Source organism: Lissotriton helveticus, chromosome 5_1, assembly GCF_964261635.1.
Source record: "Lissotriton helveticus chromosome 5_1, aLisHel1.1, whole genome shotgun sequence".
Taxonomy (NCBI): Eukaryota; Metazoa; Chordata; class Amphibia; order Caudata; family Salamandridae; genus Lissotriton; species Lissotriton helveticus.
Genome location: NC_136065.1, coordinates 1,939,190,960 through 1,939,217,336, shown reverse-complemented (window position 1 = coordinate 1,939,217,336; position 26,377 = coordinate 1,939,190,960). Strand labels below are relative to the sequence as shown.

At 43.6% G+C, this 26,377-nt stretch overlaps 1 protein-coding gene across 1 annotated transcript in view; it reads right to left on the bottom strand.

Annotated features, from left to right (window-relative positions):
- Window positions 1–4,195: 4,195 nt before the first annotated feature.
- Window positions 4,196–26,377, bottom strand: part of PRR15L (proline rich 15 like) — a 67,801-nt gene continuing 45,619 nt past the window's right edge. Inside the window, exon 2 of the mRNA XM_078645574.1 lies at window positions 4,196–6,100. Coding sequence (XP_078501700.1) covers window positions 5,721–6,050 — 330 coding nt within the window. The 5' untranslated portion in view covers window positions 6,051–6,100 and the 3' untranslated portion in view covers window positions 4,196–5,720. The remainder of the gene's footprint in view (window positions 6,101–26,377) is intronic.

The following is a 26,377-nucleotide window of genomic DNA, read 5'->3' as shown; positions in this document are numbered from 1 at the left end:
GAGGCCCTCGAAAAGCCACAAGCATCTCCGCGCCAGGAGCTGGGAACCTCGCTGTCTTTGTAGACAACTGCGGGCACTACAATGTGGCCTTTCTTGTCCCAAGCGCGCTCCCGCGCAGCAGGCTCGCGCTCCCTTTGATGTCCGGGCGGGCCCGCCCTCCCTGTGGTACATAACCTATTCCCGCCGGCGCAGGGGTCGGGGAACGGCTTGGTTTGAGCAGCCTGTGCACAGGTGCATCGCCTACCCAGGCCTCCAGCACTCATGACCACCCACGCCGGGCCTGGAACAGGACAACACAATGCCGGCCAGGGTGCCAACAACCAGGGGAGCACCAGGTTTTACTAGGGTGACCAGATCTAGAGACTCAAAAACGGGGACATTTCACAGAGGAAGGACTACAATTTTACATCATCTGAGTGACAAAGAATAAGAGCTCTCATTAACATAGAACCGCATAAGAGGCACTAAGCATATACATAAAATATCATTTTTAAAACCAGCATCATACCAGTTAATAAAAGTGCTTACTTATAACAGCTCCTAACTAGCCCTGCTTTGGCACACCTAAAAAATTACCTGGCTCGCACTGCTTTCAGATGACCCTCTCAAAAACCAAGACATGAGTCAAATATGCCGAAATCTGCAGAGACACCTGGATCCTAGCTTTTACCCCTAGAAGGAGGACATGAAAAACCCAACCGTGTTCTAAGGGTTGGGGTGCTGGGCCTTGCAGTGTATATATATGTGTGTATATATATATGTGTGTATATATATATGTGTGTGTATATATATATATATACACACACACACACACACATATACACAAAACCCTTTCAGGCATAGAGTGACACATAAATTATGCAAAAAAGAAGCAGAGAACTCTGGGTAGTTCTCAAGTTTAGGTGGAATGCAGCTCCTGTATAGAGCGCCTTCAACACCAGCGATCCTCTAAATGTGCTCACCTCAAATGTCTGAGTCTTTAAGCGTAGGATTAGCACAGTGCCATCTACGCCGAGCTAGAAAGAGACCAAGTCTTTTGCCATTTCTACAGTAAAGTCTTTAAGCATAGGATTACCACAGTGCTATCCATGCCAAGCTGTAAAATGACCAAAGCCTTTTACCACTCCAGGCACAGTATTACAGCTTTGGATTGGTAAAATACCATCCAACCCAACTTAAATTAATAAAAGCAACCCATGACACGTGTTTTGCTCTCATTAGAGCTCTTCAGAGAGGTATAGATTTGTGCACACACAAGGGATCACCCAGTATAAGTCAAAACAAAACCCTTTCAGGCATAGAGTGACGCATACATTATGCAAAAAAAAGAAGCAGAGAAGTCTGAGTAGTTCTCATGTTTAGGTGGAAAGCAGCCCCTGTATAGAGCACTCTCAACACCAGCCACACTCTAAATGTGCTCACCTCAAATGACTGCTTTTATATCAAAGTCTTTAAGCGTAGGATTAGCAAAGGGCTATCCATGCCGAGCTGTAATTTGATGGTTGTGCATACCTTTGCTCAAGTAAAAGGTATATGGGTACTGGCGACACTCCAGGGGAGCGTCAGAATTACACTTTGACCCATTACAAGTTGTATGAGGCAAAACTCCTGTGTTGAAATTTGCCCTGCACAATTATCCAGTGGCTGGTGAACCTGCAGCTGGATTTACTGCATGCCAAAGCACCTTACCTAATTTTACACACTGGAAAGTCTAAACTGTAAAATCACTTTACCCTGGCCCAGGCCTGACCCCCTGCCAAAGCATAGCAGTAGTGTATAATGCTCTCCATTTTCATGGCGACGTCCCATCCACTCATCTCGGCGCAGGAGCCTTTGCATAGATTTACCACCTGCTCAGAACAGGTGATAAATATGTGTGTTGGACCACTCCCAAACCACCCCTCCTCCATCCATAATCGTGACTTCCTAGCAGAATTCTGTTATTCCCCATTTCAAAGGTTGTAATTGCAGAAACTGTTTGCACAGGTTCTGGTCAATATCGGACATTCCGGTTGCCTGGAATCGCCACCCAGAATTCTGCATTACTTGTAATTTGGCCCTTTAAATCTCTGATGTTTAAGGCTCATCGCCAAGGTAATATGGGAAGATAATCGTAATCGATAGAGGCCTGGATTAAAAAATCATAAACCAGTTTCAGCGTCCCACAGACTTCCAACCAGACCAGTTTGTCTGGAGGATATAAACCCAGGTCCTCCGTAGGGCTTTTTGAAAGTCCGGATGAGGGACTGCTACCATGAGCGTCGACACTGACCAGGACTATTGGCAGTTACTCTGGCCCTCGGCCCCTTTAAAATTTAATGTGATTGGTGTTTGTGTGACTTAGTCTGAAGGTGAATACGGAGGACCTGGGTTTATATCCTCCAGATGAACTGGTCTGCTTAGAAGTCTCTGGGACGCTGAAACTTGTTTATGATTTTTTAATCCAGGCCTCTATCGATTACGATAAACTTTTGGAACCAATTGACTAACGGATACTGATTAAGTGAACCAAGATCAAGATGCTTCTGCCCTGACGAAGTTCCATTCGGAACGAAACGCGTTGGCTGATGTCAAAATTTTAAATTAAAAATGTAATAAAGGATATATTTTGGAATACATTTGGAGCTCTCTGACTTCATCCTGCTGCACCGTCCTTCTTTTTATGAATCTTTCTATCTGGTTTCCAGCGGAGTGAAAGTGAGGCGAACTCTGGAAGTGGTTGCCTAGACAATTTACTAATCTGTTTACTTAAAAACTGAGGTGCTGAACTATGGTCAGCTGCATGTTGTCTTTCTAATCGTGTAATATAGGAAGATAACTTTCACTTCACCTTCATTTCTCTGTGTACATGTCTTCTCTAGTATGGACTTGTGAGTGGTCAAACATAACATAACTGCAAATGGAGAATAATTTTATGGAATGGGATATATTATTCCACAAACAGACTATAAGTGAGGCGGAAGAGGCAGCTTGGTAGTATAGTCTTTAAAAATAGGAAGCGTTACAGTAGTTCAGGCAGTGCTTAAGTTGGGCCGGTGGGTTCCGGTGCTCGGCACCAGCAATTAAATGTCAGCATCGGCCATTATGACAGTCTGCCTCATCCTAGGCTGTCTGCCTAATTAGGAATGAGCACAACAATAACTGTTTATTAGTTGAATTTACATTAACAATGACATATAACTGCCACCCAAGCCTGTCTTATAATTGTGGGATCCTGGAATAGTCTGAACTGTCACATTTGTTAGAGTGTGATGGTCATTAGTTGAGTTGGTATTGTCATTGGCAACGCTGGCAGTAGCAATGGATGGTGCAAGCTGCAGTGGCCTTCTAGTGAGGGCCCTGGCACTTTTTTTTTACAAATTAAGTACTGGCAGATAACCTTTCAGAAGCCATCATTTATGACTGTATGAGTAACGTTGATACGGAGTCCGTGATGTCACTGGTTGCGCTAAGGATGCTGAGAGTAATGCCATCTCTAATAGTAACTGTAATTGGACCATGACTACATTTATTGGTGCCAGTAATAATGCCAATACTGCTGGTAGCAATAATGACGTCACTCATATTGGTAATAACCTCATATTGCCAATAAGGAGACCAAAAATGACATTGATCATCATGTGAAATATAGCATTGTTACCAATGTATGTAATGAATAATGAAATGAAATGAAAATAGGATTCATAGAGCGCACTTATACCCGGAGGTGTCTAGGCACTAATCTCAGAGAAGGTAAACTGCTGAATATAACAAGGACAGGGACAACACCAATTGTGGGATCAGTAATAGACACATCAGCTACTCTGATAGTAGCACCAGTGACGGTGCAAACATAGGTGCTAACTTTTGTGTCAATAATGAAACCAATAATCACATTAATGATGACTCCAATAACGATGCGGACATTGACACCAACAATGAGAACATAAATGTTGAACCAGCAATCACACCAGTAATAATGCAGAAAATCATGCCAGTAAAAACAACGAAATCAACTCAAAATTGGAGTAATTACTCCCGTAATGATGTCAATAATGGTCTTAATGATGTCTATAAAGCCAACATTAATGGTGACAACAACCGCAATAACCATGCCAGAAATGTTGTCAGTACTGAAGTCAATATATAGACGTTAATAATTTATACCAATAACAACATCAATAAATTCACTTTTATGGCCATTGACAAATGGAAGTCCAAAATTTTGATTTTGTTTATTTACAATGAGAACATTAACAAACTTGCTAAAAAATAGATCTTCTTTCCAGGAAATTAAAAAGGATACCTGTGAAAATCTGAGGGAGGAGTGGACCCCTCTGTGTGCGAATGCATTTGACCAACAAGTCGCGCCTCTGTCTTTACCTACTCCCAGAAAGTTGTGGGCCGCACACATCCTGTTGAAGAGGTGGTCCACTCCCTTTGGACCGAATATTGCACCCAAATCTTAGTGTAGACGTAGATCATTTAAAGGCAGTGTACACCGTGCAGCTAAATTCTTGTGTCCGGTATTCAACCCTTGAGAAACCGGATGCACTAGAATGCGAACTGGGGGGAGAAGAGGGGAATCTCTGTAATGGGGTCCCAGTTGAAACCCTAATATCCAACGCACCTTATGGAGTTTTAGTTCCCTACAGTGGGAAAGGAGTGAAAACATCATGGTGTGCAGAGGTCTATGGGAAACTGGTGAGTTTATGAGCGTGGACGTCCAACTCCTATTCTGGTGTCTCCACAAACCACTGCAAATTACACTGATTTATGCAGTCTTAATAAGTGGTTGGTTGTCTTCCACATTGGTTGTCTCTGCTGTTTCATCTGGATGGCTCTGATTCATTTTTTTGATCTAAGTTGGGGCTTTATTATACAAGAGGATCCCTTGAGTCTAACATAAGTGTAGGTTCTGACTTTTCCAGGTCAGAATGCAAGGAGAGGTGAGCAGTGGCAATATAGTGTGTTGTCTCAGCCCTGTGTGGGATCTACCACAGTTTCCCCCACCCTGAGATTTCCATGCGGACCACCCGATAGTTAATGTCTCCCACCAGTGTCCTGTCATGCCTGGAGAAGGTTAGATTCTTGCCCTCACTAGAGGTCTGGATTTTCTCTTCTATGACAAATTGGGATTATCCTTCATCTAACTTATCTTCTCTACTCCTGCAACAGTGCATGCAGGATTGATCCACTTAATGGCTAGAAGATCCTATGGTATTGTGTTGTGCAGAGAGATGTACATATTTGATGGCATTCGTGGTCTTTATCAGATGTCACTATGTTGAGGGCTATCCCTTCTCTTCCACAATGTGACATGAAAGTTCTATCCCTAAGCATACATCCCCACCCTTCATATAATTTCATCAGGCAACATTAGTCCTCTCTGCCCCCTGATGCATGTCATGATTAAGCAGCATTGATAAGTACATACAGTAGGCCTCTTGTCTGACCCAAAAATATCCAAGAGTGTGATCTGTCGGCCTCCTGCTCATCCACCCGTGTTCGAAGATAACTTAAATACAATTCACACTACAAAATAAAGCTCTTTTTTTGCTGTTCTTCCCCAATCCCACCCTCAAGTAACGGCCAGGTTATAGTCTGCAGAAACATTGCCCAGGCCTTCCTTGGCTAGGTTTGGGCATTACTTCATTGTCGGACAGGTGCCACTAGGAGCCAGGATTCGCAGTCAGTCCCATCCTGCTCGCCATCGGTCATGTGTCGGAGCACAAAGTCGTTCATTGATCTCCACCCCCACTGTCACCGCCTTCCCCAAAGAGGGCCGGGTTCTCGGCCAGTGTGGCCCGGACCTTCTTTTTCTCCTTGAAACGTCCTGAGTTTGACACCTTGACGTGCTTCCCCTTGGTGCTTTTGTCCACAATTTTCTCCAGCCTAGCATTGAACTCGCTATCGGTAGGAGCTTCTGGCCGTGTAGCCCCTGCAGTTTGTGCTGTCTCCTGCTTGTCGTTGCTAGAGTAGTCGGCTGGGATCTCGTATAGCACTTTGGGTGTGGACTTCTTTTTGCGCAGGAAGGTCAGCTTCCACCAGCTGTAGGAGTTGTCGGCCATGACAATTTCAGGCAAGCAAGGGTAGGGGGAAAAGGAGAAACGTCCAACCACTGTATGGAAAGAAAGAGAAAACTTATCAGCCTTTTTATGGTCACACTACCAAATACATTAACCAAAGAAGCAGTTGCTAGCAGAGTAGACACCTGGCTTCCAGAGACAGGCAGCACGGTGCCTATCGACTGTTCTGATTTCCATACTGTTTGTAGCACATCAAAACCCTACTTAGTCACTGGTTAAACTCAGCCTTTCCACAATCTCTCTGCCTTCTGTGTGTGGTAGATTTTTTTTAAATGGGATATTTCTTATACCCTCCTACACCTCAATATTTTTTTATATTACATTTGCAAACTAAACCTATCCCTTTCCTTAATTAATCCTCTCCTTTTACTGGAAATAGATGCTAATTAGCCACCAAGGGCACCAATTATACCCCACCAATGCAGACCACCAATAACTCAATAGAGGCAATGGAACCTTCCTAACTTATTTATTTATTTTATTTTATTTATAAAGTTCTATATAGCGCGAACATGACCCTAGAGGGTATCAGGGCTCTTTACATAACACTGTTCAGATACATTAGACAGTTGAGGGAGTAATATACATACATTCAATTTTAACAGGTAGACAGTGGTAGATAAGATAACATATGTTGAAAACAGTTAACAGTGGTCAATACATGCTGCATCTCTTGGGCAAACAATGTCCCATCTCAGAAAAATTGAGACTGTGTGGATTTTGTAATCATTTTTATGTGTTATCAATGAACCTTTTTAAAATAAAACGCATAATAAAAAAAAATAGAAGGAACGAAAATGCTATGCCAGGTTTCAATATCAATAAAAACTTCTGTGAATTCTTTTTAAAACGATCTCCATTTACATGAATTCACTGCACCCAGTCTTGATATATGAGAATGGATGTGTCTCTGCCAAGTCATTAGAAATTCCATGAATATGTTAGGTCATCTTATGTTTTCAACTGGGTATTTGTTCTTACTTAAAAAGGGGCAACAAGGTGCAATATTTACAGAGATAACGTGTTTAGGAAAATTATTATGTTCATGGTTTTCACGTGTGAAAATTCTCTAACCTAGAGATTAAGTGCCTGATTATAATGTCGGGCGGAGTTTCCTCTGCCCGACATCGTGTTGGTCATGGGACCCACCGACACCCGGTTGGCTATCCTGACAGACTAATTAGGATGCAACCGAACACTGTTTGGTCACAGTCCTATACATTACAATGGGGGCATGTATAACGGCCGGGAATTGATGCTCCCATTGTTAAATAGGAGGGGCAGTTCATCCCTGCACCCTGTGGCACCTCAAGGTGCCCCTGGCTTCCAACTGGGGGCCGTGCACCCAAAGGGGGACCTGCTGGGGGCCACCAGAGTCGAGTTCCGACAGCCTTTCTGTGTCAGAAAGGCCTGCATGAAAAGGCTGCTGAAACCTGACATCGTAATCCCCAGGACAGAAAGAGCCTTTCTAGGAATTACTGGCCGAATTCCGCCCATCATAACCCAGTCGAAATTAGTGTTCGGATTCCTTTCCGACTGCCTCCATCGTAATGAGGCCGTTGGAAAGGAATCCGGCCGGCATATTATGATGTGTTCGGAAAAGCTCCAACCGACGGTCGGACCCGTTTCCGACCGCATCGTAATAAGGCCCTAGGGGCCATATGTAGGTAGCTAATACCGGTCGGTAACTGCCAAAAATCGGTAAATTTCCCACTACCGACCGGTATTTAGCTTTTTCTAATGTAGGTGGCTGGATATAAGGATTCAGTAACTTCCCGAATCGGTAATTTAAGGAATCAGTAAATTACCGAATCCTTAAAGTACGGAATCGGTAAAATACCGAATCCTTAAATCCTATGTAGGGAGCACTCAAGTGAGTGCATTTTTGATTTAAGGATTCGTTATTTACCACCAACTACAAGTTGGTGGTAAATATCGAATACCTTTAAAAAAGTAATTTTGTGCTTTTTTAAAAGTGCCATGTGGCAGACATACATGCCCATAGGGCATGTATGTGCGCCAAATGTGCACTCATGCACGATTCAGGGGTGCAACAGGGTGTCAATGTGACACCCTGCCACCCTTGAAAATGCTCCCCCTATTACCGATTTGGTATTTACTGAATCGGTAATAGTGAATGGCTGAATTACCGAATCGGTAAATACCGAATCGGTAATAACAAATATTACAGATTCGGTAAAATTTACCGAATTTTTACCTACATTCAATTTACCGATATTTAGGAATCGGTAAAATTAAATTACCTCCCTATGGCCCTAAATGTGCAAACGCATTGCATAGATAGAGGGACATCTTCCCTCAGTAGAAACTAGTATACAAGTCGCCAAGATAGCTCAGTGCTTTCAGTACTCTCTGCCAACTTCTTGTTTGACCTGCAGGTCCCAAGTTTGAATCCTGACTGGATCCCGAATTGGCCAGCAGTAGCGCATATTTACAACATTTCAAACCGGTGAAACTGTATGAGTAATCCATCTACTAAAGCAATTTTTATCAATGCACTAAGGCCCCATGTACAAAACCTTTTTTGTGATTTGTAAATTGGCTGATTCGCAGAATCGGGCCATTGGCAAATGGAAAAAGGCATTTTTGTATGTAGCAAGCCCAAATTGCGATTCAGTTACCTGGTACTGAATCGCAATTTAGGATTGTGTTTCGGTATTTGGAAGGGGAGTGTTAAGGGCATCCCTTTCCTAATACCGATTTGCATTGAAATGTACAAATATTTTAAGACCGAATTGCAGTTGCAAAACATTTGCATTTTACCACCAACTCAAAGTTGGCGGTAACCCATTCGTAAATGGGAAGAAGTGCCCAAGGGACACCTTTCCCTTTGCGAACGGACAACTGCCTACTCTTAAAATAATGAAAAGAAACCTTTTTAAAAACACATCTAAGAAAACAGGTTACTTAAAAAAATGACTTCATTTAAAAGCAATATCAGACATGGGGGTCTGCTAACCCCTTTGATTTTTGCGATTCTCAATGGGTCGCAAACTGCAACCTACCTCATTAATATTCATGAGGTAGGTATATTCTCGACCCACTGGGAATCGCAAATAGTGAACACACTTTAGTACATTAGTGTTTGCGATTACCTACTAGAGAATCGCAAAAATGTGCTAATTAGTAATCGCAAACACTAATGTTAGTACATATGGCCCTAGATTACTAAACCTTGACAATTGAAACCACTTTCCTAGCACAGTCATTTGGCTGAGGAGAACCATACAGTGTGCTTCTCAACACCCTTGTAGGGAAATACCAAATTGACATGTTTCGGTTGCTATATTGAAAGTCATGATATAAATTAGTTTGTTGTCTGCCACAGAGTACAAGGAAGCTTCAGAGTTTATGATAATCCCTTCGATGTGGCTGTGGCAACTCCATTGAAAAAGGCTGCAGTAAAAACACGTGTTTATATATAGCCTGATGTCACTTCCTTGTTGCTCAGGAGATTTTCCAGCTACTAAAAACAATCTAAAACAATATAAATACATAATAGGTATTTATTTTGACATGGAGACATATTACCAATACACCTGTTTGCCATGACTGACAATCATTCAAGTTATTTGTTTCAATCCTTTAAATATATACCAAGCTACACTGCCTTTGATGGTCAGAAGAAGGCCATTTTCTTAACAACATACCAAATGAAACATGTCAGTTACTTTTGTCTATAAATGTGTGTAGTGCATAGTGTACTAGTTTTAAGAGCATGAAGGTGTTCTTCCAAATCTATATCTATGAAGATAGTGTTTATAATTGTATATGTTTAGTACAACTTATTTATTTTTGAAAAAGTAATGGATTTTCCTAGATCAAAAATGTATTCTCTATTTTTGAATAAATAATTTATAAAATAAAAAGCATTTGTACATGAATGCATGCTTTTGTGTCCTTTCTTTACTTTTGAAAGCTTCTAAATCCATTGTGAAATTATTGTGCGACTGCAAAATGAACATGAGGAGAGACTTTTTTCTAAAACTGGGTTTCAGTCGATGCGAAGTCATCTAATGGTGTTTTTGAGTTAGGAATTTAAAGTCGTTTATACAAAGAATTTAGTTATAGTGCACATGAATACAATTAGTTAAGATGATGATTTTATTGTATATTGTTTACATAGATTTTAATTTTAATTTATACATGTTGTGGTATCCTGATCTCAGTCAGAGGTCACTCCTGATCTCAGTCAAAGGTCTCTCCTGCTACCGACCATCCATCTCACTGAGTATTCGCACAACCTCAGCCACAAAAGTTTGGTGGGCCCATGGGTTCAATTGTACTTGTTTACTAGCTCAGGGTTGTCATCTCTCCATGTGAGTTAATATCAAGATGGTCCTTCTTCAGTTTATCCACTGCTTTTTTGTCATGCTTAAAGGAGAACCGAAAAGCTTTTATTTTGCTTACATATTTATCCGCCTCATGCCCAGTATTGTGCGGACATTGCCAAGCGGGGGCAGAGCAGTGTACGGGGGTCAAAGGCAAGGATACAGTCAGCAAGTGATGGGAGAGGTGGCTGGTTTGTGTGCTGTTACTGCATCATGATGTAGTGTTATTTAGACTAAAGGTAATTCCGGAAGGCGCCATCTATACTGTGACCCACTGAAGTCAGATCAAGCTGCAGAGAATACATTGGATTGTAGATTGCCTGACCCCTAACAATTCACCCAGCACGTTGGCCATTGGTGTGTCTAGCTGACCAGTTATTTGCGCCATTCAGACAATATGGACTTCGATTAGGGATTGCCAGCAGCTGCCACCCCGGCTGACCGTGTGATATCCCTGATGCTGCCATTGCTGACCCTGGATTCAGGGATCACGACAGTAGGAACAGGAAGTAAATGGAGCCCCAATAGCCATGTTTGCGTCTAGTAGTTTCCATTTATGGACCTTCACCTATCGCCTGAGCAGCAGGTATGAAATAGTTGTGGGGGTTCATTTTTTGAAGTCTTACGGGGATAAATCTTGTTAGACCACACTTCTATGACCCCTGCCATTTTTGTAAATGGATGTCCATTTTGGGTATTAGAGCCATATATAAACAGCGGACAAAACTTAGCAGTCAAGTAATGGAGTAAGGGAGCATCATTGATATGATTGATATCAAAGTGAGATAAACCAGTGGGAGACTTAAAAGCGTGGACACTTCTATTTTTCTCGCATAGAATCCAGTTCAGCAAGCTAGAGGTATTTAGCCATACCACACAGCTATTGGTGAGACACATATAAGTCACTGATGGAATAAGGGCTGTGTTGCAGGCATACATCATTCATATTACTAAGAGAGTGTCAGCCTAATTCTGCTGGGGTGAATTACACTTTTTTTGTAAGAACTTGATGCAGATCAGATGTGGGAAAATTAAAAAGTATGATAACTAGCATCCCTGCTTAAGTCCACTTTTTGGTTCTGTCCAGAAGACTAGTAACTGGTTAGCCTCTTATAGCCCCGAGTGCAGGTATCAGTGTGGTGTCCCATAATGAATTTTACTAGCGAGCTATATGCATCATTTTAGCTACTTTGCACACAGTATCCCCATGTCCATTGAATGGAAAGCGACTCTAATCCACGAAGCACATACTTTAGTTTTGCTAGACTAGTGTGTGGCACCTCTTGCAGAATGCACATGATGTCAGGAGGTATCACTGCTACCCTAACCCTGATTTGGTCATTTGGCACAAACTTCTCATCTGTAGTGTAGTCTGCCACGGATTCTGTTAGATGGCAGCTGCATAGCTTAGGCTCTGCTTTTACCAATGGAATTAGTCTGTACTTGGTAGGACCGGCCACATTGACGTTCTTAAAAGTTGTTTCTTATAATCTGGCTTCCTGAAAAGGGGAATCATGGTTAATTCCTCAATCCACTCTCAGCGGAGCTGATCTTTTATTCTTGACCTAAGTTTGGTGTTTACTTTCTAAAGGGCAAGCAGGGACGTGTGGGCCCCCAAACACAAGAAGACTTAGAGGAGTTAATGAGCAACTCTAGCTATTTTGTAGACTCAAAAGGTTCAATGCATGGTAAGTTAAGAACAATGCTTTAAGTACATGTTTTCTGAATTTCCAGGTATGGAACTCTGGCTCTTATTGTCACTCACAAATTTGTTTTTCAGTCCTGATTTCCATAACTGTTTCTATAAAACCACACAATCAGATGTAAACTTGAAAGAAGGAGCAAATGGGAGCAGATCTCTCATAGATGCCCATTGGGCCGCCTTCTGTGCTTAAACAATCACACTGGCCATCTCACGCCAAGCCATTAAAAACACAGTTTCCACTTATGTTTTTTTTGCGTCAACCTAAAGTATGTATTGTAGTCTTATTTTATTTCTTTCTTTTATTTTTTGTGCTTTATTAAGTGCGAACATGAACATCAAGTTGTCCGAGTGCTGTACAAAGAGAGAGCTACTGAGGGCTGGAGTACAGTAAAAACATCTGTCACTAAAGATTCGCTGTACATAGAATTCGAAAAGCAAAGTATAAAATAATAGGATACAATATGAAATAGGGCGAATTACAGTTTAAAAATGGTTCTCATTAACATACGTGTTTTCTAGTACTACGGCTTTCACTTCCTTCTTGGAAAGACTTAGCAAGGTAATAGTTCTCTTTGTTGTGGAAAGGAGTTCCATATTTTTGGAGCAGATCCTGCAAAGGTGCAGCATTGTGTTTTCTTTTTTTTTTTTTAATCTGGCTGGTTCTAGTATGAGGGATTTGGCACTTCTAGAATCCTTTCTGCCTCCTGATAGTTGAGCCTATTCGCCAGGAATTTAGGACCAGAATTCTATGGAGCTTTGAGTGTCATGTATGCAACCTTCAGTTGGATCCTAGTTTCAATTGGAAGCCAATTGAGGGTTCTGAGTGAATGGGAAATGCGATCAGAGCTGTTCAAAGTCTTGCTGCTGCATTTATTGTTGCTTTCATTGGTACTAGGCTGGCTTTAGGTAGACCTATGAGTATTGTATTCCAATAGGCGAGTCTTGAGAGCACTAGAGATTGAACTGTCCTTTTGAGGTCAACTAGCTGTATAAAGGATTTTAGTTTTCTTATAAGGTGCAGATGCAGGTAAGTGTTTCTAGTTATTATTATTATTTTATTGTCTTGTAAAGCGCTCACTTATACAAAAGGGTTTCCCGGTGCTAAGCAGAGGTAGGGCAACCTAAACTGTTAGATTAAATCAACCAGATCTTCAAGAGCTCACGAAACACAGATAATGTAGTACAGCTTCTCAAGGACTCAGGGAGGGTGTTCCACAATATTCGGCCCAGATATATAAAGAAACGGCCTCTCATACAGGCTAATCGGATTCTGGGCACAGTACACAGCGCCTGATTAAATAATCGCAGCGCATGCATGGGCTGGTTAGGCACCACCAAGTCTTGTACATATCACGAACCTGAGGCGGCTCGAGCCTTGTGCATATAACACAAAGGCTTTGGATTGTGGAGGATGTTCAAAACGGAACCTTGTTTCGGAAGGAGATACAATAGTCTGGCAGCAGAACTCTTTACTACCTGCAGGCATTGAATAGATGACTTGTCTGTTACTAAATACAGAATCTTGCCATAGTCTATTCTTGAAAGTATTAAAGCTTGGATCACTGTCCTTTGGGCTGACTGTGAAATCATCAAAATGTTTTTTTTCACCCACTTCAGCACAACAAAGCAGTTGAAAGACATCTTAACCACCTGAGGTTTCATGGACAGTTTTTCGTTCAGCCAAAAGCCAAGGTTTTTTACCTTAGGAGACAATTTGGGAAGGATCCCTAGATACTCCGGCCAATGTTGTGGACTTCAGAACTGAGGGTTCTTGCCTTGGAGAATTGTCTTATTCTTGTCGCTATTGAGTTTGAGCGTATTGCTGCTCATCCATGCAGAGATTCAACTCAAACCCAGATTGAGGGCATCAGGGTTGTGACTCTGTGCAGATGACAAAAAATAATTTGTGTCATCTGCAAAAGGGAACAGGGCAAAGCCACAGCTTTCCACCACATCTGCCAATGGGGGTATGTTAAACAGCATTGGGTTTAGGACTGAGCCCTGGGGGAGTATTAAGTCAAATCACACGACTCTGACCTTGCCCTGGCCAAGAAAACCTGGAACGTATGATTTTTCAAGAATGAGATTATGCAGGCTAAAGCTTTACCCTCGAGAGCCAGCGTCACCAGTCTTTCGACCAGTATGGAGTGGGACACCTCGTTGAAAACCACGCTAAAGTCTAACAAAATCAACACGGCTATTCCACCTTCATCCAGGAGTCATCTTAGATGTTCAGTGACCCCTAGGAGGGTGGATTCAGTACTATGCCCAGCCCTAAAGGCCGATTGTGAAGAGTGCAAAAGTTTTGGGATTCCACAGAGGTGGTAAGCAGTAAATTCACATGTTTCCCCTAAATATTGGAGATGTTTAGCATAGAAATTGGTCTAAAATTCCACCGGTAGGGTGAAGGTTAGACTTTTTTAAAAGCGGTAAGACCATGGCGTGCTTCTGTGTCTGTGGAACATAACTCTCCTGTAGTGAGAAGTTAAGAAGATTTACCACCAATTTTAATAGCTCAAGGTCCACAAGGCAGAGCTTAGTCAATAGAAGAGGATCTAGTCGGGAAACTGATTTAATCGACTGTAATTGAAAAATGGGGAATGTCCAGAGGAGACAATAACTCCATTTGAGGACCCAAAAGAAACATATTCGGGCTATTGGGAAGAGCTTCCAAGTGCTGGTGTTGGGAGCAGAGTCAGCAGATTGCCCTTCTGCCTTTTTTACCCTTTGGCAATTGAAGTTGAACGTCAGCTACCTTTTTTTTTACAAAGAAGTGGGCTAGTTCTTCGCATTGTGCCTGAGACAGCGAGGGCGGTGAGGGTGTTTTGCTAGGGTCAGAGAGTTCTTTGACCTTGTTAAAAAGTCTTGGGACAATTTTGAGCATTAGAGGTTTTGTCTGAATAAAATGATCTTCAAAGCCCATAATCATTTTTTAGATAGTTTATATTTGGATTTTGACTCCTCGTCAAATTACTTTCTCCAGATGATTTACAGGCCTTTGCACAGTTTTTTCTCCAACCGAACCGTTTCATTAAACAATGAAGCAAGAGGGTGGGATCTCACTGAGGGACTAAGTGTGGCAGGTACAATTGCTTCCAAAGAATCCACAATCCAGCGATTTACTATCGGCTGATCAAGGACAGCTGTCTGCTTTAAGTCTGGTTTAGTGCTCCGAAGTTGTAAATTCAAGGTGGAAGCCAGTTCCTAGACTTAATTACTGGTTTGGCCACCTCTATGAATGGAATTTCCACGGCCCTAATGGCAAAAGGCACTGTCAGGTGGTCAGACCAGAGTAGCGGCACGAGGGTGGTAAGGTCCTTCGTATTAGAAAAGATAGGATCCAGGAGGAGGCCAGCCTCGTGTGGGAGCTGAGTGAAAGAGGGCTAGATTCAACACACTCAAATCCTCTGTAAGAATAATGCCCAGACTGCACAAGGGATCTTCCAAATGGATATTAAGTTCTCCAAGCAGTGTAAAATTGGCACACTTGAGGATATAGGGAGATAGTAGATCTGGAATAGTGGAGCACCAATTCCTAGTGTACCTCTGAGGCTGATAAATCAAGGCCTCGGATACAGTGAGTTTGTGTGTGAGGAATAGTGAGAAGAACAGGGTTTTCAAGTAGGGATGGGAAGCTCTTCTACTTTACATTTATGTGTATCCTTAAAAATTAAAGTAATCCCACCACCTATCATATCCTGTCTATCTCTTCTTCTAATGATGGATTAGTTTGGTGGAAGTGCAGCGATCATGTCCTGTAAAGATGGCTCATTAAGATATGTCTCCGTCAGAAACAGGGCGTCAGGAGTATTCACCCACAAAAAATTGAATAAGTGCTGCTGATGCATTGGGAGGGAGCAGAAGTTGAGACTAAAAAAGACGAACTTCATTCCCGCATCTACTACCAGAAGTAGTCGCTTTATGGCTTAAGTCGTTCTGGGCGCCAGCAGCATTTCCTATAACCTCATTATGACTTGTGTCAAATGGCTTAGATAAAAAAATACAAGTACATAAAAGCGGGCTCACCTGCGGGTCGAAGGATGTCTGGCAGCCTTCAAACAAACAGGTTGAATGAGTTTGTCAAAGGAGTGCAGAGGTGTAACTGGTTGCAGCTTGTATGTGAGCATGCATGTTTAGATTTGAGTCTAGTGTGATGCCTAGTGATTTTATGGAGTGTCAGATGGTTGTGGTGCAGTTTAATGATTTGAGGTTAAGAGACCATAGTTGCAGTTGTAAGGATCTAAGGGGTGGAGAGAAAAGAATGAATTTGGTTTTCATCGGTTTTAGTTTTATGGTTCTGTGCCACCTAGTCCTGTGTTTTCCTCAAGGTGTCATCCAGTCTCCGGATATCCTCTTGAGATGAGAGTTTGATGTAGAGCTGAGTATCATCAGCATACATGTGGTATGAGATTTGTGATAGTTTAAGGATCGAGTGAGTGGTTCCATGTATAGCTTGAAGAGTGCTAGTGAAATTGTAGATCCTTGTGGAACCCCTCATCAATAACTACGACATCAGATAGGGTCGTGCTGATATTGACACTTTGTTGTCGGTTCTGCAAGAAGGCGAACCAGGTAAGGACGTCTGCTGATAGTCCCCTTCTGAATTCAAGAGCTTTTCTAAGGCGTTTGTAGCTGACCATGTCGAATGCCGCTGATAAATCTAGAAGGATTAGGCGACAGGATTCGTTTTGGTCTAGTGATGTTTGTCTATCATTTAGGATGTTTAGAATGGCGACCTTGTGATTGTGCCTAGGCCTGAAACCTGATTTGTGTTTGTAAAATAGGTCAACATTCTTGATATATTAGAATAGCTTATCGTGGGTGCATTTTTCTACCAATTTAGCCATTAAAGGAAGACAGGATACCGGTCAGAAGTTGTTTGACCTTTTGGTCAGTGCCCCCTTTTTAGGTTTCGCGAACTGCGTTGCACTGTGCAGCATTGCTCGCGCAGGCGAGAGTCCTTTTGTCCCGGGTTCAGAAATGGACCCTGGAATCGTTCACGCTCGTGCGGGTGTTTTTCCTATGGTCTTCTGTTATTGTGCTTTGAGTGTGTTTTTTTGGTAACAGACCACACAATAGGCCCTAGGCGGTCGCGCTGCTCCGCCCATGGCCTATTGGTGTCTGTTATGCGCACCAAAGCCCATATGTTTTCAATTATCGTGCCCAGACGCGATAATTGAAAACATATGTCTCGCAGTGGCACGCACGCGTGCACCTCTTGCAGGCGTGTTTTTTTTATATTTCACTGCCGCTTGTTTTATTTGCGGTCCTTCCTTTCCTTCTCGCAGCCGCTTTCTTTAAAAGGCAGGAGCCGCGGCAGCCTGCAGGAGTGTGTGTGTGGTATTCAGTTCAGCGACAGTGGCGGTAGCTCTACCACGGCGCTGTCAGAAGAGGTGGACGTCGCTCCCTGCCCCTCATCCCTGTCCATGTGCGCAGAGGTGCGGAGAGCGTCTTTGTGTCTGAGCATCTGCCGGCACAGCCCGTGCCCTTCCCCGCCTGGGCTCTGAGCGCGGGATGCTCCCTCAGGAAACGCGCTCAGTCGGCTTAGCTGTGCAGCAGGAGGCGCAGCTGTTTACCTGCGGCGAGGGGAGGACGGGGAGAGGCACACCGCACCCCATCGCTCCGGAATAGCCACCGCACCAGCAGCATGGAGGAGCCGGGCTGCGCGCAGGCCCCGCTGGCCCCATGCGAGGAGGAACTGCTTGCCATAGGCGCCGGCGACTGGCCCAACCGGCGCCTCGGACCCACGCCCAGCCAGAGCCGTTTCCAGGTGGACCCGGTGACGGAGGGGGGAGCCCCGAAGGACCGAGTCGCCGAGGCCACGGCAGGGTGAGCTTTTAGAACGGGGACACGGCACTGAGTGAGGCCAGCAGCCAGCACTCGGACGGGCAACATCACTACTACTATGACACGCACACAAACACCTACTATATGCGTACCTTCAGACACAACACCATCGATGCCGTGCCCCGCATCGACCACTACCGGCACACTGTCGCCGACCTGGGCGAGAAGCTGCTGCATCCCAGCTTGGCCGAGCTGCACGATGAGCTGGAGAAGGTGAGGCTGCGATCTGGGCATGCTGAGGGTGGATGATGGAGGGATGTTGAGAGCGATGGGGAGGTCACCCAATGGAGGCAGAGATGTGGGTCAGGTCTGTTCACATTGGATGCTCCTGGAGCATCGTGTGGGTAATGTGTAGAGTGAATTCATGACAGACAAGGGAATAGAGGACAGGTGCAGAGCGAAGAGACACGGCAGGCGAAGGTAAGTAGGATGCTCAGTAGTAGAGGCACAGTACCGAGTATAGCGATCTTTTGGTGTAGGTTGGCTAGAGGAAGGCAGTGCCACGCAGAGGGTATGAGTCATTTATAGTTAGGCATGGAATCCACCCTAATCATGGAGTGTGCGGGGTTATCTGGTGGTCAGGAATGTGATATGTCTAACAACTAATGTGTGAGGACACTTCGAAGTGTGTTTGAACCTGCCACATAGCCAGAATGACAAGGGTGCACTGCATCAGACTTGCATTGGGAAGTATGTGCATAGCAGCGATACGGTGTATGCAGTGACAAACGCAGTATGTGCTATGGGCAGGAGACACCGACCTGGGTTTGTTGTAAATGCAGTCGTGTAAGTGCAGGGCCATGTCCTAGATTGTGGATGATCCGCACTTTAGAAATTGTAGAATAAAAGGGTACCCTCATGTTTTGATGATTGCATAGGGCATGAAGGACCGTGATGGTGGTCAGGACAGCTATCGTGTCAGTTGAGTGTAATGGAATGTGCAGACTTATCGCATTGATGACCGTGCTTGTGCAGGGTCACGTGTGTGTGTTTGCATCTGTTGGAGTTTGTTCATGGGCTGCATTTGTTATAAAATTGCACGGTGTGTGCCAAATCCTCGAGGGACAACATAGAGGAATTGATATGGAGGTTTAGTATTTCTTTAAAATGACTAGTGAGAATTCTACATAGTTCTTCATTTCTGAAGGGACAGCACAACATGGCACCCAATGGCTCGTTTACTGTGTTCTCTTAGAGTTAGTTTACTGGCAATAGGTCAGCAATGACCATGCGATGTATGTGATTCCTGCCTGGTCATGGAATTAAACCCAATGTAATTGCTGATGCACACAATAGCCAAGTGCAGTTGGTTGCTGGAAGAACATTCTGATCAGTATCTGGTTAAGTGACTACTTAATGAACGCTTCTAACTTGATACCCGTTGTTTGTGCTCAGGCATTCATGCTGTTTGCTAGTGGTTTGGTGCATTTTGTGGTCTAAGGGTGCAGTTCTGTAATTTTTTTATTTTTTTTACTTGATCTGCACATTGCCCATTACTCTGTTATTACTGCCTCATAGAGTTAGGAGATTGCAGTGGATCCAGATAAAAACGTCATCTGGACATTTGCATTTCCCGATCCCTAATGAGGAGTGACATAAGGGTCCCTGAAGGGACGACATTAATGAGTGATACAAAGACGGAGCCATAAAACCCAGCTGGCACGTGTCCGCGCAGTTTTTCTGAAGCCTTTGTACTTTGCCACACACACAACCACACCCATAACCACACAACCACACAACCACAACCACACACACAACCACAACCACACACACAAACCACACACACAAACCACACACACACACACAACCACACACACCACACACACAACCACACACACAATCACACACACAACCCCAACCGCACACTCACAACCACACACACACAACCACATACACAACCACACCGTCAGTGCACACTATCACCAGAAAAAAAACACCACCAGCCGTCAGTGCACTCTTTCACCAGGCACTAACACCACTAGCCGTCAGTGCACGCTACCACCAGGCACACACCACCAGACGTCAGTGCACGCTTTCACCAGGCACACATACAACACCAGCCATCAGTGCCCGCTTTCACCAGGCACACACACACCACCAGCCATCAGTGCATGCTTTCACCAGGCACACACACACCACCAGCCGTCAGTGCACGCTTTCACCAGGCACACACACCACCAGCCATCAGTGCACGCTTCCACCAGGCACAAACACCACCAGCCGGCAGTGCACACTTCTACCAGGCACACATACCACCAGCCAGCAGTGCACACTTCCACCAGGCACACACACCACCAGCCATCAGTGCACAATTTCTACAGGCACACACACCACCAGCCATCAGTGGATACATCAATTGTTAACGCATCCACAATTAACTATTTTAGCAATCGCAGTATGGCGCACTTTACTTTTAAACATATTCATCTAAAGCGCAGCATGCCACCATTGCTACAAAAATAAATACACATTTTTTTGGCCTACAATTTATAGACTTTTATTGCAATTGGTGCTGCAATATTTAGCTATGCCAATAGCTCAAACTTAATTAATGCGAGACCTACTGCATTGCAAATGCTTGTTTTTTTAGTAGGGGTGATACTTAGCCCATCTTCAGGCAGTCTGGGAGGGATCCTTGTTGGAGAAATGTGTTCATGATTTTCATCCATAAGGGAGCGACGGATTGGTGGATCTCTTTCAGTTGGTGGGGGGGAATGGGATTGTCGAAATGTGTGGTAGAATACATTGACTAAATGGTTTTCTGGATTTCCCCCTCAGACAGAGATTGGAAAGTATTCCAGAAGGCTCTGTGTTTTTTCTTGGGACTGTTGGTCAGTCTTCTTGCCTTGTGCTGTGTGTGTGGGGTTGATGGATTCCCTAGGTTGGGTACTAACTTGGCTGGAAATAGAGTTGCCTATGGTTGCGATTTTGTCTTTAAAGAAAGTTGAGAACTTGTTTCAGATGTTCGTAGAGTTGTTTGCAATTGTGGGTTCTGCAAGTTTTCCTGGTTGTTGTTTTATTATGCCAAATAGTTTTCTGGGCCTGTTCTTCAATCTCTCTTGTTGATATCCAACTGCTGTTGTTTTCTCATTAAAGATAGCCCTTTTGTAAGAGATTATGTGCATTCTCATCTGTTCAAGATGGTTAATGTTTGGTCACCTCCTCCAAAGTCATCCCAGATGTCTTAATTTTTTTCTTTAATTGTTTATGCTTTGGTTGAACCACGGTGCTGAAGTTTTTTTTTGCCTGTTTGGTTGTAATAGAGAAGCCTCTGAGCTATGTTAGTCATACTGCTGTTGTTGAGATGTGTCAGTTCTTGAACCGAGGTTAAGCCAGTCCGAGCTTCCAGTAAGGTTTGGCATAGGCCCACCAGTTCTATTCTGTTTGCCGGCTGTAGTCCTTCATTCACATTTTTTCCCTTCACAATCACCTTTGATTTTGATTTTAGATTCTTGTGCGGATATTTGGAAATTAATATGATGGTCGTTGGACCAGTCTGTTGGGCTGATGTCTAATATGTTAACTGATCCCAGTTTAGCGATGATGAGACGAGTGTGGCACCTTTTTTGTGTGTTCGTCCATTGCATGCTTGAATCATGTTGATGTCCTGGAGCTGGCTACTGAGTGCAGCCTCTGTGGGTCTTTGTCATTGTCCCAATGCTGGTTCAAATCGCCTAATAATATTGTATTAGAGAGTGAAGTAGCATTGATTGTGATTGTTTCCGCAAGTTGCACCACAAAGACTGTACTGTTACCTGGTGGATGATATAAGAGGAGTGTTTTCGCTAGCAGTTTCTTTTCAAGCTTGATTTCAGCTCCCAAGAGTTCAAAAGAAGATGTATCTTCTAGAGAGAGTGAGTTTAAGGCTAGGGAGTTACTGTAGATTATGGTGAGACCTCACTCCTGCTTCAATGTGTGGTCTAGACGTAAGATGGAAAAGTTCAGAGGACTAAGAAGGTCCAGTATTGGAGCTGCCATTGGGTTGAGCCAGGTTTCAGTTAGGAAGGTAATGTCCAGATGATGCGATAAGATCATATCTGCTATATCAGTTGCATGTTTTGCAGCTGTTCTGCAATCGTGCAGCTTGCATTTCAGGTTTGTTACTGTGGTGGACATTGTGTTTGTTGCGAACGGGATTAGATTGGTGTGATTGACTTGTAGAGGGTTGTATCTCCGGTTTTTGTAATTGGATGTCTTGACGATCGGGATGTTTGATGTAGAGTTAAGGGAGGTTTTCTGTGTGCCCTGATAGTTTATTAGCACAGTGTTTATCTTTTCATCTGAGAAAGGACTGTTCTTTCTTCTTGGCCGGTGAAGCTTGTTGCTTCTGGAAGTTGTTAGTCTGCTGTTGTAGATACTTTTTCTGCTAGAAGGGGAGTCAGTGCACTTGTTATTCTATGTTTTCCCTGAGTAGTTGCAGGTTGTTGTTGATTTGGTTTATGGGGAGTTTGTGTGTTGGGCACTGACAAATGACATTATTGTTCCGTGTCAATGTTTGCAAATTTTCGGGATCTGTCTGCATTTATGTTTCTGTCTCATGCTCTTTGTATGGGGTGGTTCCTTGGGCACTGACCCACTTCCTGCTTTTGAGTAATTGCTCCTCGGGCTGAGAGGACTGTTTGTAGAGGAGTCTAGCTTAGGTGTCTATGGGGCTATGTAGACTGCAGGGCTACGATTGTCATTAGGTGTGATTCTTAGGGTGTAGTGGATAGGTTTAAGGTATCGGTTAGAAAACAGAGTATGAGATGGGTAACTAGTAGGTTTTGCTGGGGCTGCTACTTGCCTTTTTAGGTCACTAAAAGGTGAGTCAAAGGCTTGTAGGTCATAGAAACGTTTTGTAGTTAAAAAAGTCCAGGACAGGAAACAGTTTCTGTAATGACATGGAGGGAGATGGTCACCCAACTCACAATGAATGACACAAACTGGTACAGGTTTCTTCACACACAGAGTATATGGCACATACCTAAGGGTCTATCAGATTGGGGTCTGAGGGAGAATGTAATCAGCGTTCAACGTGGTGCTACGACTGATGCACATTTCTTCGCTTATCCTGGAGCTGCCCTGTTGTAGCATCATATTGGTCAACAGTGACTGAGGTGCCTGGAGCTACCTTCACCCCATCCCCACTAATTGCACTCCTGAGATATATTTATGGCATCCTAGTGGCAACGCAAAGAAAAGCGGTGCGAGGACTCTTCTGTTAGCGAAGAGGCAATTAGATATGGAGAGGAGTCTTAGCACTGCATTCAGGAATGCATACACGATCTCATATACGACAAGGGTAACGTAGATCTCAAGGCAATAATGCCTACTCATATAGAGCGAAGGGTATATGGCTCCATCACACTCCTTTTTACTTAATGGCCCCTCTCCTCACTGGACCAGTGATGGTCACTATGGTGAAGAAAATACTTCTAACGTGGGGAAATGGATGCCAAAATATATTCTTTGCTTCCTGCTCAACAATATTATGGCAGATTGTCTACCAGAGTTGTAAAATTGAGTTGTTTGGAGGGTTGGGGAGAGACCTACTTTAATGACTAACTTTGTATCAAAGTTGCAGGATAACTCCTTGTACTGTTGCATCTGATGCCTTTAATGTATAATTCAGAGACTCAGTGGTGGATTGGACTTTCAGACCGTCTCATGGCATGACCGAAACAATGTCCCACACACCGGCCCTTTAAATCTGGACCATCTGGCAATACCAGGCTTCCCAAAAGGGGACAGGAATGGGGAAAAAGAGGCTGCTGCGGTAGTAAACACTTGCCACTGGAATGTGTGGTGATTTGCAGGCCACGATTTTAATGCTGGCTGACTTCGCTTTCCATCCTTACGAGATTTGTAAATTGAGAACCATTACATTGAGTAATAGCAAAATATTGGACAACGAGTAGAAATGGCAGAAGTGTGGTATGAAGTGCTAATTAAAAATAAGCACTGGCAACATCAACAGGACTCGCCTTTGAAATTATTCGCTCTGCCAGTGACTGTTGCTTATGATGCACATCATCAGCAAAAACGCTGACGCTGTAGAGCATGAACACAAGGAGGAGCATTACCATCGCCTGAAGCACATTGGCTCCCAGTCCAATTCTAAGTGCTGTATGTGCAGCATACACAGCGCCACACGGTCTGAGATGCATGTGGCAAGGCGCAGGCTGGAGAGCAGAGCCATGACCTTGTTTGCATTACTTTTACTGTTCTGAAAATCCAATAAAAGTAGTTTCTCATGAACATTGGCACAATCAACCTCCTGTAGGATCCAGGCTGTATTTTCTTTTATTTAACCAACGCTAGGCGGGGGGGGTTTGGGAGCCGTCGGGAGTGGGTGAAGTAGAGAGCAATGACCGCAGGAGTGGGCGTGAGCCAGGTATGGGGGGCAAGGGGTGGGACATCAATAAAGGATTCTTGAGGGCATGGGATAAACTTGATGGAGAGGAGTGTGAGAAGCAACATGCAATAAATAGTTTTGTAAAGAAACAGACCACCAACACATACGTGTCAGTCTGCTCCCCAGTGCCATTTGAACCATACGTTTGTGGAACCAATGTGTATTGTATATGCTTTCATTATGAATTTCATTTTTATGAAAGAATGCCAGACGCTACCCAAGACCCTGTTTTTTAATAAAACAGCAAAAGGCTACCAATGTGGCACCGTACAGATGCTAGAAGCATGCTTCCTGGGCAGGCATGAGCCTGTGGTCTCCCTTCATGCGTATATGGTGAGGGGTGGCCAAGCTGTACCATTACCATTTGCTTCCCCCAGCTGGGCTGCGACCCTCAGGTGTCGTGCACTGTTCATGGGACGCAAAAATAGAAGGTAACAGAAAATAAAGATTGCGATTCCAGACCCAGTGCAAAAAATGCTGACTAGGAATTAATAAAATCCCTTCATTTGTGGGGGTCGAAGCAGCCACTCATTTTCGACCACCTGTGACAAAAACTATACATTAAAAATGTGAAGTGTGGTCAAATGAGCCAAATTCATTCAGAAATAAATAATAGCGCACATCAAATTGTTCTTGTGATCAAGTTAACCCCACCTACAGCACGTCTTGAGAGTAACGGGGAGTGGAGGTGGGAAGGGAAGCATGCTATGGAGACAGCTTGAAATGCATGCACTTTCATTGAGTGCCTAATACCAAAGAAAAAAGTAATTCCCTTGAAGTGAGCAGTGGAAGAGCACAACTAATGTGGCTATGCTTCAGGGGCAAGACAGACACAAGATGGACAAGGCAAATAGCAGGCAAGCAAATGAGAGTGATAATAAAGCTAACCAATGGTAAACAGAGAGCGGGCTTCAAGTCCCTCTCTGTCCTTGGTAAGCCTACAATGTGTCTTTCACAACCAGACAGCAAACACTGTCTGGTAAGTTCAACCAAACGAAGTATTATGGATTTGTGGGCAGGGCGTTTGTACCTGGGAATGATATGACATAACTCACATTTCAAGGTCTCTCTATATCTTTCTCATACGTGCCCATTTATAGAGCTGTGTTATATGCAGTGTGAATTGCCTGTATAATTATCGGCAGCCCTAATCTTGCATGAAGGCTTTTTTTCCTCTAAGAACATCTTATTTTAGGTAAATATATTTTTGATTTAAAATTGAGGGATAGCCTGAAGGAATATCAGTGGTGTGCAGCCTCTTTTCTGGGAGACTATGACCTTAAAATGACCCTTATCGTGCCCTGGCGTTTTTTGTCAGTAGTACTTGGCATGCTGCCACTTTTAGACTCGAGGTATCCAAAAATGTTTATTTTATTTTTATGTGAACTACAGTTCATTTTTGGGAAGATTACACTAAATAAGCGTGTCTGTCTGAAAACTGTATACTGGATATGCCCTCACGTACAAAAGTCCAGCGAGATAAAGGCTCACGGTACATTCTGTACACTTTGTAACGTCACACAGGCAATGTTGCAAGTACAGCACATGTGGCCAGGGCGTCCCGCAGTTTCACAATTCCCACAAGACATATTCTGCTTGAACCAGTCTCTTGTGGGTAAAACTTACACCAAAAAACAAACGATAAACACAACTTAGATCAAATACTCACAACTCAATGATTTATGCAAGATTACATTCGCATACAAATCATAGGGCCCTGCACCAGGGCAACCCCCATAAAGAACTGAATTTACAATTCTATTTTGCTATTTGTTCAAAAGGAAGAGCTGAAGAGAGCAGTACCTGATAACAAGGGGTCAGGTGATATACCTGCTGGCGGGACGCGGAACCATTTTGACTGGATTATTTTTCAAAGTGCAGAAAGAAGTTACAAAGCACTTTTTGCAGTTTAGGTGTGGTTTTCAGACCTGGTGAAAGATGACCCTTACAAGTGTTATGCGCTTAAATTCCTCTGGGACACAATTTGTATTGGATAAAAACACCGGGTCCG